Here is a 16836-nt window from a genome sequence, read left to right on the forward strand (position 1 = left end):
CTCCCTCACTCTTCTCAAACCATCAGCTTGAGTCTCTAGTATTAATTTGGTGCTAATCTTTATAGTCTTAAATAAATTTAACTTTCTCCTACTTGCTTCGTTGGCCTCAAGAGACATTTTCTACTCCTAGTTAATTTAGCTAATGTGACAAGGAGTGTATGCTACTTTCTCTTTACTTTCCCCTCATCTCCTACCATTTATTTTTTTAACTGCACAATTCTATATAATCAAAGCACGTAACACTTATGCATCGATTTGCTCCCCTATTGTCATGTTTTAGGGTTTTTTTAATTTAAATTTATTAATTTTTGAGAGAGACAAAGACAGTGTGAGCAGGGGAGGGGCAGAGAGAGAGGGAGAGAGAGAGAATCCCAAGCAGGCTCTGCACTGTCAGCGCAGAGCCAGAAGCAGGGCTAGAACTCATAAAACTGTGAGATCGTGACCTGAGCAGAAACCGAGAGTCAGACACTTAACCGACTAAGCCACCCAGGTGCCCTGTCATGTCTTAGTTCTCCAGTTAAATATAGTCAACGTTCATCCCTATGATTTATGAAAATCTTTGACAGTCATCATATCATTTTCTGAAGCTCATTATTTAGTAAACTCCTCCTGGGTTCAATATTACCAGTTATTGCAAATGGAAAACTGTGTGTCTGTGGACTTTTAAAAAGGACACTTATCTGAATATAGGATGTTTGGTTCAAGTAGTAAGTATATTAAAAACACTGAGATTCTCATTCCAGGTGAGTCAGCAAGCACACATTACCCTGTGTCTCCCACTGATTACACCTGTAAGACCTAACAGAATGCATAGAATAAACAGCTTGAAAACTCTGAAAAATAAAGTACCAGGTGGACTAGGGAAGAACAATACAATTCAAAGTACCACCAAATTGGCAGTACTTTATCATTTTTCCCTCTTCAGTACCCCCTAGCCAAAGCTCAGCACAGCCTGAAACCCAAAATTGAACACTCATGCAACCAGAGAGCCTGGAAGCCCTCTAGTTCTGGCTCAAGGATTTGGAAATATGCCTCCCAATGCCATAAAAGAGTAAGGCAATAGCCATTGTCTTCTCTTTTGGATTTCTCTTTCTTCTTTCTCTCACACCCCCGCCCCCACACAATACCATAGCAGCAGCAAGAACAGGCAAGGCACAGAAGAATCTTCCTCTCTGAGTGTGGGAGCTTGGTCCCAAGAAGACAGGGAAAAGCCTTGTTGCTGATTCTCTATCTGTCCTCCTACTGTATGTTCCCTAGCCAAATGCAGGCACAGGAATTATGCAGCAAAGCGAGGTAAAGCCCTAGCTTCCTTGGAGGACTGGATAAGGAAAGCCCCAGGAACATAGAAGACACCCATATCACAGAGAGGAAGGAGCCAGGGAAAGAGATCCCTGAAGTTTGTTTATGAACTCATGGGCTCATCTGCAAGGTATGCATGTGTACATACTACCTTAAACAGAAAACACAAACTTTGGGAACAGATCTACAGGACAGATCACCATCTAATCACCAGATTGGCCACTGAGTGGCACATGTGCAGGACAGATCTGAATAGGACTGCAGAGATTTTGAAAAATGAACTGACATTAGAACCACAACCCACAGTAAGCTGGTCACAACTTGTGGTCTAAACTCAGGAGGAAAGAGAGCCTGCTAAAAACAAAACCATCAATAGTCTCCTTAGGGTTCAAACAATATCCAGAGACTCACAACATAATATTCAATATGTCTGGGACACAATCCAAAATTATTCAGCATGCACAGATTCAGGAAAAATGTCAACTTCCATGGGAAAACAATGATAGATTTTGGAATTCTCAAACAAAAAGACTTTAAAGCAACAATAATAAAAATGCTCCAATGAGTAAGGGTCACTATTTTGGAAATGAAAGAAAACTACACAAAAGTAAGGGGGAAAAAATAGGAGATATGAAGAAGAACCAAAGGGAAATTTTTTAAGTGAAAAGATAATAAGTAAAATAAAAACTCACTGGATGAGTTTAATGGCAGAATGGAAATGACAGGAGAAAATGTCTGTCACCTTCTTGGCAATGACAATTTATATCACCATGGATTTCTATCAGAAAACATGGAGGACAGCAGGAATGGGGATTTTTTAAGGGATTAGGATATTTTTATTATTATTATTTTTGGAATTCGGATGTTTTTAAGCCCTAAAAGGAAAGAATTGCCAACCCAGAATTCTATACCTAGTGAAAATGCCCTTCAGGAACAGAGATGAAATAAAGGCATCCTAAAGTAAAGAATAAGTGGACACAGATATTTTAAAGTTCATATGGAATAACAGCTAAGGCACTTTTGAAAAAGCAAGGAGTGTGAAGGCTCATGCTTTACCAGAGTGAAACATGCGGTTACTATAATCAAAATAATGATGCTGCATTGACTTTGTAATAGACAATTTAAAAAGTAAAACTGAATAGAGCCCCCAAAACAGAACCACATAGGATATTTGTCTGAAAGCAAATAAAGTTATGCCCTTTTTTTCATACCATATGCAAAAGCAATTCTGGATGAGTTAAAATCTGAAAACATCAGAAGGAAGTTGAAAAGAAGTATCTGTGTGACCTCTGTAATGACGACCCCTTTAACTCAGAGAAAAGAACCCTGAAACTGTAAAAGAGAAAACAAATGAAACTGACTACATAAAAAGTCCTTAAATTTTCTATAGGGCAAAAGATGCCAAAAATTAAGCCAAATGAGAAGTGAAGATATTGCAAGAAAATACTTGCATATAATAAAGGAACCATGGAAATGCAGATCAAATGAAAACAGGAAATGTCTTTTTTCTCCCATAGGGTAAATACAAATCCTGTATTTGTAACATCCTGTGCTGGGGAGAGGGTGGCAAAGGGCACACTTATAAAATGCTCCTGTGGTTAGGAATGACTACAATCTTCTGTGGAAGTTAATCTGGCAACGTCCAACAAAATTCTAAATTTGAATACCCTGTGGCAAATCCACTTTGGGGAATTTGCATTCAAAAACAAGGATTGGCCCCTAAGGTTAGATAAGCAGCAATGTTTGTAGAGACGGAGAACTGCTACAACCAGAATATCTCCAACAGGAGGAGAATGGAATAAATTATGATAATTCATACTACGGACTCTAATACAGTCATTACAAATAATGGGGATAATGATAATAATGGGTTATGGCTGGGGATATTTAGTATATACTAGACTTAAAAAGTCACAGAGTAAGGTGTACAGTACAATCCTTTTGTAAATCTTTTTAAAAGAAAAGAAACATATTCCACACATATACATAAATTTTCACACTTTTGTGATTGTAAAGAAAAGCATGGAACATTACCCAACACTGGTAATACAGGTTACCTCTGGGTATAGAATTGGGATAGAAGGAGGCACTGCTCTCATTTTTTTCTTTGTTTCAGTTACTGCAACAAGTATATACTGCCTTTGGGCTATGAAAAAATCCAACAGTGTTGCTTTTACAGAAAAAAAAAATATACATACACACATACATACACAGTTACACAGTCGGCTCCCAATGACTATGTCTTTATCAACTATGTAACTGGTAATGTGGATAATTCACATTGTGAATTTGTCTCTGATGTCCTGGGCCTTATGAAATTTTCAAAGAAACATAATGAAGCTTCCCTGCTAAAGGGTAACTACTCAAGACCTAGCTCCGTGAGTCTTAGAAACTCTCCTTATAGATCACCAGCTCTCAAAATGGGCTGGACCTTCATCTATGAGGGAGTCAGTCCACCCCCAACTCCCCGCTGGGTAGCAAGGACCCAGGGCAGGAATGCCATTTGAAGGTGGTCTGCAGGTGATTGATATACCAACTGCCCCGCTGCCTCTCTCCTTTGCCAAGGTACTCCCTAAACCTTACATATCCATCCCGAATGTGATGCCTCGCCAAATTTTTCTTGAATCTTCACCTTTCCATGCATGTTTTGTGTTTTTCCTAAGAAACAGGTGTGACCTCCTTGAGGCCTTTACCTTTGACTCTTTTACTACTGTGCTTTTTTATTCCATCCCCTCTGCCTCTGCCTGGGGCAGGGGGTGGGGGGTGGTGAGGTGCGCAGTTTAAGTCTAAGGGCTGGAAGTATGGCCTCTAACTTCAAAGCAACTAAGTTCAAACCCAACAGTGGCCACTTCTTAGCTGGGTAACCTTAGGCAGGTGTGATGGTTAATTTTACGTGTCCACATGACCGGGCTAGAGGATGCCCAGATAGCTGGTAAAAGGTTTCTGTGAATGTGTGGGAGAGATTAGCATTTGCATCAGTCGACTGACTAATGGCCCTCACCAAGATGGGCAGGCATCATCCTATTCTTTGAGGGCCTGCAGAGAACAAAAAAGACAGAGGATGGGTGATTTCACATTCTCTGACTCAGCTGGGACATCCGTCTTCTCCTGCCCTTAGATACCAGCACTCCTGGTTCTCAGATGTTCAGACTTGCACCAGGAATTAAACCACTGACCTCTGGTTGTTGGCCCTTTGGACCCAGAGTGAATTATACCACCGGCTTTCCTGATGGCAAGATCACAGGCTTTCTAGGCTTCCATGTCAGCCAGTTCAAGTGAATGAAGGAGCAAGCTATTGGTTCTTTCTCTGCAGAACCTCGACTAATAAATACAGCAAGTGATTTAATCGCCCTTCATCTCAGTGTGCTCAGCAGAGGCTGCCAAGACTTCTTAGGGCTCAGGCCCAGCAGTGAGACTGCCTCTGTTATCAGGATTCTACTGGCTAAGCAAGTCAGCAGCCGGGTCCAAATTCAAGTGGAGGGAACTGCACAAGAGCGTGAGCACCGAGGGCCACAGACGAAATGTGCTATCACACCATATAAGACACTAAGCTTTAACGTCTGGCATGCAGTACGGGCTCAAAAAATGTGAGCTCTTTTTCTGATGCATTACTTTTTCTTAAATAGAGGCAACTCATTTTTACAGTGAGTCTTCATTACGTGCAAAGCATAGAGAAGGCCTAGAAATCTAGAGATTTCTAGAGCCCTCATATTTCATTACAGAAGATGCAGAGGAACCAGAGTGTGGCCCTAACCCCACAATCTGATTTCAGTATAAAGTCAGATACCCCAGTCACTGTTCTTAAAATGAAAAATACCCTTTCAGGGAAGTTTCCAGGTCTCAGGGGATAGGCATACATAAGGTAAGGGACCAATGTTAACCACTCACAGCCATGCTAACATGCAAACCTGTCCCAGCATAACTAGAACCAACCACCACTTCTACAAAGGACAGAAGCAATACGTGAAAAATGGAATACACTGTATTAAAAGAATTTCAATGGTGCTTGCAGCAGATTAAGTTTGAAGAAAGAAAACAAGGCAATGAGAAAGTGGATGTGAGGGGGTAGGGTAGGAGACAGATGGAGGGTGGAGGTTACTTTAAAATCTCAAAAATGGGGGCGCCTGGGTGGCGCAGTCGGTTAAGCGTCCGACTTCAGCCAGGTCACCATCTCGCGGTCCGTGAGTTCGAGCCCCGCGTCGGGCTCTGGGCTGATGACTCAGAGCCTGGAGCCTGTTTCCGATTCTGTGTCTCCCTCTCTCTCTGCCCCTCCCCCGTTCATGCTCTGTCTCTCTCTGTCCCAAAAATAAATAAACGTTGAAAAAAAAAATTTAAAATCTCAAAAATGTAGGCAGAGTTTGTTGTGTTCATTGTTGTCCCCAGAACCCAGAGAAATGCCTGCACATAGACACAATTGCAGAACCACTCTGAATTGTGGGAAGTTAAAACGAATAGGTTGTAGTCGTTGAAAGGAATAACACCGGAAATGCAAAGTGAATTATTGTTTTACATACTTACTTGCCTCTTTAGGCTAAACCGGAGTATGAATTTTTCACATGAATAGTTTTACCACCGTGTCTAGGTAATGTTTTCCCTTTTGGCTTTATTCTTAAAAGGCAGCTGTTTTTCATTGCCCTTTGGGAGTACCAAAATCATAGCTAAGGCTAAGTGGGAGAAAGGGAGGCTCAGGGAGGAGCCAGGAAGTGAAGCTAATTTACCAGTCTGCCACCTGTAGGCTGGTTGCAGCAGACATAAACATCAGTGCCCACAAAACAGACGACATGAAAATAATGCATATTAAATAATGCTAAAAACTGAGCAACAGATGTGTGAAAACTATATATAGTGGTCCGTTTGAATCATGGCTCCCCGGTTCCTGCCTCCAACCTCCTCTCTCTGATTTAAACACTCTGAGCTGTGGCCACACATACTGTTGTTCCTAATCAGCTCTCCAAGACTCAACCGTGGTCTGAAATAAGCTTTGAAAATTAATACCCCCATTAGGATGAAGGACCACACCTGTATCGATCAGGGTGTCTCACAGTCAGTTTTACTCAGATCCCATTTTAAAAACCATGCGTGAACTTGGGAGACCAGAGGCCATTACAAAAGAGCAACAACACGAAAAAAGCAAAGCTGGGTAGAATTGTTAAATTTCAACATTCAAGAACAAACAGCAAACGTTCATTACAAAGGCTTAGTTTGGATTTCTGGAGATGGAATTAAAACATACTGAGTGTGCAGCTTAAGCCTATAAAATGTACTCCAGCACCATAAACCAAATGTAGTTACAGATGTCAAGAGTTCTCAGAACAAGTGCTTCTCTTCACAAATGCCCTGCGTGTATTTCTTCCATTTCCGTAAGTCCATTCTTTACTAATGTAAGGAAAACACAACTTTCATCAAAAGGCTATAAAATGCCCCCCCCCATTAACTCTTGGGGACGGACAATCACTTCCTTAAAATAGAGCTCTCCTGGTGGCTTTCTCCTGTGGAGGATTCTTAGTCACTGGCTTCTCTAATTTGGGGGTCAACAGCCTGAAAATCGGGCACCGTGGAGGTCTGAAGCTCAGAAAACACGCCCCCGGACGCCGGCTTCGGGTCGCCTGCACAGTCCCGCCGCCCCCAGAGCACTGCGTTCCAGACGCACGCGGGAAACGCGAAATCCCCAACACCAAGTCTCTGAATGGCCGCAGGGGGACCAGCCGTTCTCCGCGCCGGGACTGACCAGCACCCGGACAGGACGCGCCCAGCGCGCCGCACCCCGCCCCCCCCCCCGCGCCCCGCCCCAGGCCCCAGCTCCGGCCGCCGCGAAGGCGAGACGCGCGCAGAGTCGCAGCCCCGCACCCGGTTCGGACCCCGCCTCCCCGCTTCTGTCAGGGCCTCTTGGCTGCTGGGTCCGGCACCGAGTCCGGCCGGGGCGCGTCGCGAGTCGCGGGTCCCCAGAGCGCAGAGTCCCCGAGGGCCCAGTGGAGACCCCGCGGCCGGTCGCGCGCGCGCTGCCCACCCTCACCCGGAGGAGGGCGGGCGCCCGGCTTCGGTTCCCTCCAAGAAAAGTAACTCAGGGATCAGCGCTCCAGGAAAGGGAAAGCGATGCTCCGAGAGCGGTAAGGTCCCCGGAGTTATTCAGCCCGGAGTTTTCTGAACTGCACCCCGCGCTGCAGCAGCTCGGCCCCGGGTGTTCGCGCCCCGAACTTCGTGCCCTCGGTGCCGTCCCGGGCGGGCCACAGCCTCGGGCCCGGAGCACACCTCCCCTGCCCGGCCGAAGACACTCACCGAGAAGCCAGCCCAGAAGGGACAGGAGTGGCGGACGCGGGCCGAGGTGGTGAGCGCCAGCGCGGCGAAGCTCACCGCCACGATGAGGCATCCGAGCGCCATCTGCGTGGCCCCGAGCGCCAGCACGATGCGGGAGCGGCCCGGGCACTCGCGCAGGCGGGACAGGCTGCGGGGCAGCGCGGCGGGGCGCGGCGCGCGGGGACCGCCGGCCCGAGGCATCGCGCCGGGCGCCCGCACGCCTCGCCCCGCTCCCGCCCGGCCTCGGCGCGCGCCGCCGCCGCCGCCGCCTCTCCTCACAGAGGGTCCGAGGCAAGTTGCGCCGGGCGAAGGGACTGCCTTCCCGCGGGCCGCGGGGGCTGCGGCGGCCGCGCTCCGGGAGCGGGCCGGGCCGGGCGGGGAGCCGGGCGCCCGCTGCCCCTGCCCGTGCCCGCGCCCATGCCGCCGCCGCCGCTCCGCAGGGCCGCCCGCCCGCCGGCCGCGCCGCGCTGCGCCCTCTCCCGCCCGCCCCGCGCGTTCTCTCGCCCGAGCGCGGGCGCGAGGCGCCGCCGCTGCCGCGTGCCGGGGGCGAGCCTCCGCCGTCCCCGGGCGCGAGCCCCGCCGCCGCGCGCCTGGCCGGGACGGGGGGCCGGAGCGCGAGCCGGCAGCGGGTGGGCGCAGGTGCGGTCCCTGCGGCCGGGCCTCGGCGCTCTCGCCTCCCGCGCGGGACGGGAGTGGGGACCGCAGGCGCGTCAAGGTCGAGGGCAGCAGCCTCCGCTACCGAACCCTGAGTCCGCGGGAGCCGGGCCCCGAGGGCCGGCCGGAGCCTCAGGGACCGAGCCGCGGGCCGAGCCCGGGGCCAGCCCGGGACCCGGGCTTTCCGCGGCGGCGGGGGCGGGGGGTGCAGGGGGAGACCGCGCGGCCAGTCGGGGAGAGGAGAGGAGGTGAATTCCGAGCGCGCTGCCCCAGGTGTGGCGCGCAGCAGCGCCTACCAAATGCGGAATTCCAAGATCCAAGATGCCGCTTTTCTGCAGTTCCGCAATTTCCCAAGCCATCGTCTGAGAACTGGGCCCGGGAGGACTCGGCATTTAAAACATTCCCAGTTCACAAACGGACGTCTCTTACCCACCTTTAGTTTGCAGGGCTCCTGATGCAAATGAAAAGTTTGGGCTTAAAACAAATTGCACAAAACGAATTTAAATGAACAACGTCAGTAAGGGCCTATTAAATCGTCCCTACTCCCTTTAGCCAGTATAAGGTTTTAAATTGATTGTCAGCTTCTTTGAGATGCCAAGAAAACTTGGAAGTTCTGATTGTCATAATTCGCTTTGTGGCCCTTTTGATGTGACAACTTTAAGACCGCTGGTGTTGAAAAGGATGTGTTCACGTATTAAGAGACCCAGGAGTGTTAGGAAGTCTGAAGGAATCAAGCTAAAAAGGCAAAGTTCATAGTAATAAAGGGCAATGGGAGGTCATTCCCCAGGCCATTTTTTCACAATTGTACTGTGGAACTGAAGGAGTCGCCTGCTGGACCCGAAACACTGGAGAGTCTCGCCCGGAACATCTCAGTTGCTGGTGCTTGAAATTTCACCGTTAGAGATATTGATTCCTTTGGGGCTTGACGAGGCTCTATTAAAATGCAAATTCCTCTTGAAGGGGCAATAGCTCAAGCCTTTATCAGCCAACACCTTAGCAGGAATGGGATTTATTTTCCAATTTAAAGGGATGGCCAAGGGATGAACTGGGGGTGGGGAATTCCACAGATAAAGTGGCTGACCTCAAAAAGCTGGACTGTAGCCAAACTCTGCCTTTTCCTCCAGTTTTTATCTATAACATGGCTGAGCCTCAGGCTGGCGTCATTTAGAGCACTGGAGTACAAATTCAAATTTCCTGGAGGCATTCTCTATCTAGAAATTCTCAGGCAGCACTTTTTAAGGTCTTGGCACAATACCAAAGCAAGATCCTTGGACTGCCAGGATGTTAGGTTCTCACTGGAGTCACCTCCCTCCTTCATCCATTTCTCCACAATAGTTTACAAGGGATTCTTAGCACCAGGCCCTCCTAGGCTCGCTAGTGAACAAAACAGACAAAATCCATGTCTTCAGGGTAGGAGAGAAACAGACAGTAAACAGAATAAATAAGTAAATTACAGAGTTATTGAATTATGTAATATTCCAAAATTATGTTAAGCACCCACTATGTGCCAGACACTGAGGATGTAAGGATTAGCAAAAGCCACCAAGGTAAGGAATGTTCCGTCTAGTGGTTAGATTGACAGTACACAGATCATTGTTCCAAGGCCTACTGCAGCTGGGTTCAGTGTGACAGAGAATTCTACATGGTGCCAAAAACCAGATAATAAGGAGCTTTGGAAAGAGCTTTCTGACCACAATATAGAAAATGTGGTGCCTAACTAGGGTATCTGTCCTATCCGTTGGGGGTCCCCAAATATGGGGTGATGGTCAGGTGGAAGCCCTTGGCAAGGGAGGTGCCTCTCACCTGAAGCAGAACAAAAGAGTTAGAAGGGAGCAGTGGACAGGACAGCTGAGGAGAGGTGGTGGGAGGGTGCTGCTTTTAAGGAGGGAAGGCAAGGAGGTAGGGCTACAAATGGAATTTTCTCTGTCTTGGTAACTGTGCCTAGTTGTAAGTAGCCCATTGGTCAGTTAAGGCCTATGGATATTTTGAGGTGAATTGCCTAATGGGCCTGTCTGTATCCAGCCAGGTGGTCACTGTGGGACCTTTCCATTACTCAAGTCTGTTTGCCTAAAAGCAACCTCTACAGAAAATGGATTGAGGGATGCCCAAGAGAATGTAGAGTTTACATGTTATTGCTGTCATCTAGGCAGGAAATGACAGTATTTTGGATTAAGGTAGGGATGGTGGAGATACCCAGAACTGGATGGATTTGAGATACTTGGGAGGTATCAGTGATGAATTAAATATAGTGTGGTGCCAGTTGGCACATCATGGGGAGAGTACCGAATGTTAGAAACCTCCAGTGAATTCCCATTTATGTATTAGATGTGCTTCCAAAATGTATGGAAATCAATACCTTCTATTTATAAATGACATGGAAAGAGAGCTCCAGGTGGCACAGCAGAAGATTTTGGTGTTGGTGGGTTAGGGGAGGGATCTACTTTCTCTGTGAAGTGTGATTTGGGGGCAAAGGGAGAGACTGATCCAGAAATTAAAATAACTTCACCATTTTAAAAATGATTTCTGAATTGTAGAGAATTTTAAAATTCTGTTGTAGTTAATGCAATAGCCAATGTTCTCTTGATAAACAATTGGAATTTGGAGATATAAACAGAGTCATTTTCATGGAAGTGATTCAGAAAGGAAGGATGGATGGAAGGAAGGAGGAAGGGAGGGAGATGGCTTAGCCCTAGCTCTGATCCTAACAACTCACTGGCCTTCTTTGCTCCTCAGTGTTTTTCTCTTACAAAAGGCTACAATAGTACATGTCCTAGTATTATGGAAGATTCGTGGAGATCCCTGAAACCAAGTATAGCAACTTTTTTTTCTCGCTAGATCAGATGAGACTAACAGACTGAGGCCATATCTCCTTTAAAGTATCAAAAAAAAGTATGGAGACAATGAGGAAAAACTAGGCAAAGGTTAAAGAGAAGGAATCCAGAAAGGTGTGTGCACCATCGGGGAATCTTCTGCCCTGGACACTTATACTTCTGGCTTTGGCAGACAAACAGGGTTAGAAAGACAAATTTTGAGTCCAGGACCCTGAAAAATAAGGACCCAGTGCATCAGTCCCCTGCTTTGTGATAGAACCCTAGATGGCTGCACCCAGGGAGTAAAGGAATAAGCCACCCTTTGCTCTATTTGCAGATGCCCAGAAATCCCAAACCTGAATTTGACTTAAGGTAATCCTTCATTGCCTAGGCCAGGAGGAGCTGGCAAAAGCAATAGCAAATCACTCTGGAGAATGACAATCTCACCCCAGGCCTCAAATTATTTCTACAAATAGCATCTTAAAAATTCATTTTAACTCCCTCAACATGATAAAGGGAATTTATGAAAAACCCACAGATAATACCATACTCCATGGTGAAAGACTGAAAGCTTTCCCCCAAGATCAGGAATGAGATAAGGATGTCTACAGTCAACATTGCTACTTAACATCATACTAGAAATTCTAGCCAGAGCAATTAGATAAGAAAAGAAATAAAAGGTATCCAAACTGGACAGGAAGAATTAAAACCATCTCTGTTTGCAGAATGATATGATCCTATATTTATAGAAAATCCCAAAGAATCCCCAAGAAAGCTACTAGCAGTAATTCAACAAAGTTGTAGGGTATAAGATCAACACACTAAAATCAGTTGTGTTTCTATGGACCAGCAATGAACAATCTAAAAGAGAATAAAGCAATTCCATTTACAATAGCATCTAAGAGAATAAAACACCTGGGAAATTTAAGGACATGAAAGACTTGCATGCTGAAAAGCACAAGAAATTAATGAAAGAAATTAAAGACTTAAACAAATGGAAAGGCACTGTGTTCATGGTCTTTTATAAGAAGACTTTATATTAAGATGTCAATACCCAAAGTGTTCTACAGATTCAAAGAAATCCGTATCAAAACTCCAATAGACTTTTTTTTTTTTTTTTTGCAGAAATGGGAAAACCAATCCTCAAATTCATATGGAATTGCAACGGCCCCAAATAGCCAAACAGTCTTGAAAAAGAGGAAACAGTTGAAAAGATTCATACTTCCAGATATAAAAACTTACTACAAAGCTATAGTAATCAGTATACAGTGTGGTACAGATATACAGATAGACCATTAGAATAGTATTGAGGGTCCAGAAATAAATACGTCTATCTTAGGCCAACTGAGTTTTCACAAGTTGCCAAGTCTGTTCAATGGGGAAAGAATAGTCTCTTCAACAGAGAGGGCTGAGACAACTGGATTTTCACATGCAAAAGAAAGAACTTGGACCCCAGCCTCACACTATATATAAAAATTAACTCAAAATGGATCAAAGAGCTAAATATAAGGGAAAAAACATAAAACTTTTAGAAAAAAAACATAGGTATATATCTTCATGATTTTGGATTTGGCTGTGGAGTCTTAGATATGACACGAAAACCATGAGCAACAAAAGAAAGAATAGACAATTTGTACTTCATCAAAATTAAAAACTTTGTGCATCAAATAATGCTGTCATGTAAGTAAAAAGACAAGCTATAGAATTGAAAAGAAATATTTGCAAATTATATATCTGATAAAGTTTTACTATCAAGAATACATAAAGAACTCCTACAACTGAAAAACAGAGAGGCAAACAACCCAGCTTAAAATGAGTGAATGATTTGAGTAGACATTTCTCCAAAGAAGATAGATAGATAGATAGATAGATAGATAGATAGATAGATAAAAGAAGATCTATAAATTGCCTAGAAGTACATGAAAAGATGCTCAACATTGCTGATTAGGAAAATGCAAATGAAAACCACAATGTGATACTACTTAACATCCATTGGGATGCCTATTATAAAATTAATTAATTAAAAATTAATTAATTAAAAATTAATTTAAAAACAGAAAATAGCCAAGTGTTGGAGAGAATATGGAGAGATTGGAACTCTTGTGCACTACTGGTGAGAATGTAAAATGGTGCAGCCATTATGGAACAGTATGGAAGTGCCTCAAAAAATTAAACAGAATTACCACTTAATCCAGCAATTCTACTTCTGAGTATGTATACAGAAAGATTGAAAGCAAGGATTTAAAGAGCAATATGCACTTTAATGATTATAGCAGCATTATTCGCAATAGCCAAAAGGCAGAAATAACTCAAGTGTACATCAACAAATGAATGGGTAAGCAATATATATATATACATATATATGTACATATATATGTATATATATGTATATATATATGCCACATTTATACACACACACACACACACACACACAATGGAATATTATTCAGTCTTAAAAAGGAAGGAAATTCTGACACATGCTACAACATGGAAGATCCTTTGGGACATTATGTTGAGTGAAATAAGCCAGTCACAAAAGCACAAACACTGTATGTTTCCACTTATATGAGGTACCTGGAGTAGTCATGTTCATAGAGACAGAAAGTAGAATGGTGGTTACCAGGGAGGAGAGGGGAATGGGGAATTAGTGTTTAATGGGTACAGAGTTTCAAGATGAAAAAGAGAAGATGAAAAACTTCTGGAGACAGATGGTGGCAATGGTTGCACAACAATGTGAATGTACTTAATGCCACCAAATTACACACTTAAAGATAGTTAAAATAGTAAATTTTACATTATATGTATTTTACCACAATAAAAAAACACAGTAAAATACCACTTCACATCCACTAGGATGACTATAATAATAATAAAACCCCTGCAAATAACAAGTGTTGGAAAGGATGTAGAGAAATTGGAACACTTGTTCGTTGCTAGTGGGAAGGCAAAATGTGCAGGTGGAAACAGTCTAGCAGTTTCTCAAAGGTAAACATAGAATTATCACATGACCAGTAATTCCAAGTCTAGGTATAAAATTGAAAATCAGTAACTTGAACTTGTTTCCTCATGTCCTCTAGTCATCACCACCAGCTCTGGAGCATATTTGTTTAGATAATTATAACTGCAGGGATGGAAGCAGTGTGTGCATCACTGGACTTTAATAGAGAATAATGCATGTATGAAAACTTTGACTTGTCTCTATTCATTGGGTTATAAAATGTCTGGCTCATTGCTATCTAAGTATTTAACCAAGGAGGTGAAAGACTGGTACACTGAAAACTCTACAAACATTTCAGCACAGAACGTTGCTGAAAGAAATCAAAGAAAACCTAAATAAATGGAAAGGCACTGTGTTCGTGGATAAGAAGACAACATTCAGATGTCTATACCCCAAGTGTTCTACATTTAAACTAATTAAAGTACAATTTAGTGCAGGAAGGAAAGAGATCTAATTTTGACAGGACTTGAAACACTTATGATACCACATAGGTTCTGTGATGAGATTTAAATTAGATCGTGAATATATAAAAGTATTTTGCAAACATTAAAGCACTTTATGAATTCTAGGTGACATTATTTCATTAGTAATGAGTTTCTTACAGACAGAAACACAGTTTCATTCATGCTTGCAATCCCCTAATGCACCTGGCATAGTCCTTAGCAGATAGCGGTATTCGATTACTATTTATTCAATTGAATTCTATATCCTACACTCTATGTTGAAATTGAAGTTTTTAATACTTCTGAGCTACTGACTAGAATTTTGTGAGAAGCCTCTGAGAAATGAATGATGCTGGATTAGTCAGGTAGTATAATGAGGCTAAGAAGTAAGTTCCACTTAAATTAACTCAACTAGCGCTATTAAATCAGGTTATTAGAACATATATTGTAATGATTTCATTAGAATAAGCAGTTATTCATATTCATACACACTGACTCAAACAAAATTATACATGAAAGTAATGTTTTGCCTTTAGGGAAAATGTATAAAAATTATGAGTCAAGCCACATGAAACTTAAGAATTCTCATCCATCAACCAAACAGAAAATAATGGAGTAAAATTTATCATTTGGTTTTGAAGTATGAGAGTCACCTTCAACTAGAACTCCTTGAATAGCTTTTTTTTTTTTAAGTAGGAAACAAAAGTGAAACACTTGGCTCATGGATAAATGGGAAGTCTTTGGAAAAATAAACATTAAGACTCACTAATCTTTAGTGTCAGTTATATGATTGGGCCCACTTTTCACAGCAACAGTACATTGCTAAGATGTAATTCTTCAGGGATACGTTAGCCTTTTTCATGCAACTAAGCTGTATGCTATATGCAAGTATACATCACAGCCCAGACCATCCAGCAAACCCAGCTTCTCTCTGCCCTCTCCAGCATGTTTCTCTAGCCTTCTACTCCACTAGGACATGGGCCTTTCCTTTTTTAGCTTCTGGACATTGGTAAGCCATTCCTGCTGAGAACAGCCTACTTCATCACCTATGCAAACTTTGTCTCTCTTCTAGGTCTTTTCTCACATCTCAGAGGCAGGCCAGCAGGTAGTTAGGGCACAAATTCAGATGTTACACTGCCTAGGTTCAGACCCTAGTTCACCACTTCCTACTGAGGATAGTAATAGTCCCTGCCTTATAAGCTCCTCATGAGGATTAAATGATTTAATTTCTCTAGGGTACTTAGAACAGCACCAGCATACAGCAAATGCTAAGTGCTCATTATTTTTCTATTATTCTAACACCACAGCTATATGAAGGCACTCTTGTTAGGTTCTGCTTCTCCTGGCCCATGCAGAGCAAGTTAGGTCGGAAAAGACCAAAAAGCAGGTTAAATACACAGGTTTTGCAACCAGAGGGTAAAGACAGGTTAGGTCTCAAATGCCAAACCAAACCAAACAAAAATAGGACAGGTGAATTTTGACACCATTGGTAGACTAAGAGCAGATTAGAGATGTCCAGCCAAGGTGACTTGGTATCTGGAAGCCATCTTCCAGGCTACCATAAGAAAAAACAAACTAAGCTATTTCCTCAAATGTAGCATAACTTTGAAGAGAGACTCCACAATGAATATTTCTTTGGATTTCCTACAATGCTCAAAATAGTGCCTTTTTAGAATAAAAGATATAGTAAATATTTTTTTGTTTGGTATTGATATGGCTTTCTTAAAGAATTTTTTTTTTATTTTTTTCTTCTGTTCCTAACTTTATCTATCTATTCTGTAAATATCTATTGAGTGATACTATGTACAAGGCATTGCCCTAAACATGTAAAGAGCAATAAGATGCTATGCCAGACATCATAACTCATATAGATTAATTCCCATCTATAATTCAACAGGCATTATGGAAATTCCTTTATTAGTTCTAGTCTTCCAATTATATAATTATTCCAATAGGCTTTTAATAAAAGGGCCAAGAAATGAAACCAGAAATCATTTAGTGATTTAAATATGGGGCCTGGGGGCCTGTGGGTAGGGCACCTGGGTGGCCTAGTGACTTAAGCGTCTGACTTTGGCTCAGGTCATGACTTCGCGGTTTGTGAGTTCTAGCATCACATTGGGCTCCGTGCTGACAGCTCAGAGCCTGGAGCCTACTTCAGATTCTGTATGTGTGTCTCTCCCTGTCCCTCCCCTGCTTGCTCCCTCTCTCAAAAATAAATAAACATTTAAAAAAATAAATATGGGGTTTGGGGGCAGCTGGGTAGTTCAGTTGGTTGGGTAACCAACTCTTGATTTTGGCTCAGGTCATGATCTCACAGTTTGTGAGACTGAGCCCCATG

The 16836-nt window shown here is 43.4% G+C and overlaps 1 protein-coding gene across 2 annotated transcripts in view; it reads right to left on the bottom strand.

Annotated features, from left to right (window-relative positions):
* ENTREP2 (endosomal transmembrane epsin interactor 2) overlaps window positions 1–7794 on the bottom strand; it is a 461086-nt gene extending 453292 nt beyond the window's left edge. For both annotated transcript variants that reach the window (XM_047086771.1, XM_047086770.1), the window contains exon 1: window positions 7576–7794. In XM_047086771.1, the coding sequence (XP_046942727.1) occupies window positions 7576–7794 (219 nt within the window). The remainder of the gene's footprint in view (window positions 1–7575) is intronic.
* Between the last annotated feature and the right edge of the window lie 9042 nt (window positions 7795–16836).

The sequence above is a fragment of the Lynx rufus genome, unplaced genomic scaffold, assembly GCF_022079265.1.
Source record: "Lynx rufus isolate CCGP_SWC_20201006 ecotype Redwood Valley unplaced genomic scaffold, mLynRuf1.p SCAF_21, whole genome shotgun sequence".
NCBI lineage: Eukaryota > Metazoa > Chordata > Mammalia > Carnivora > Felidae > Lynx > Lynx rufus.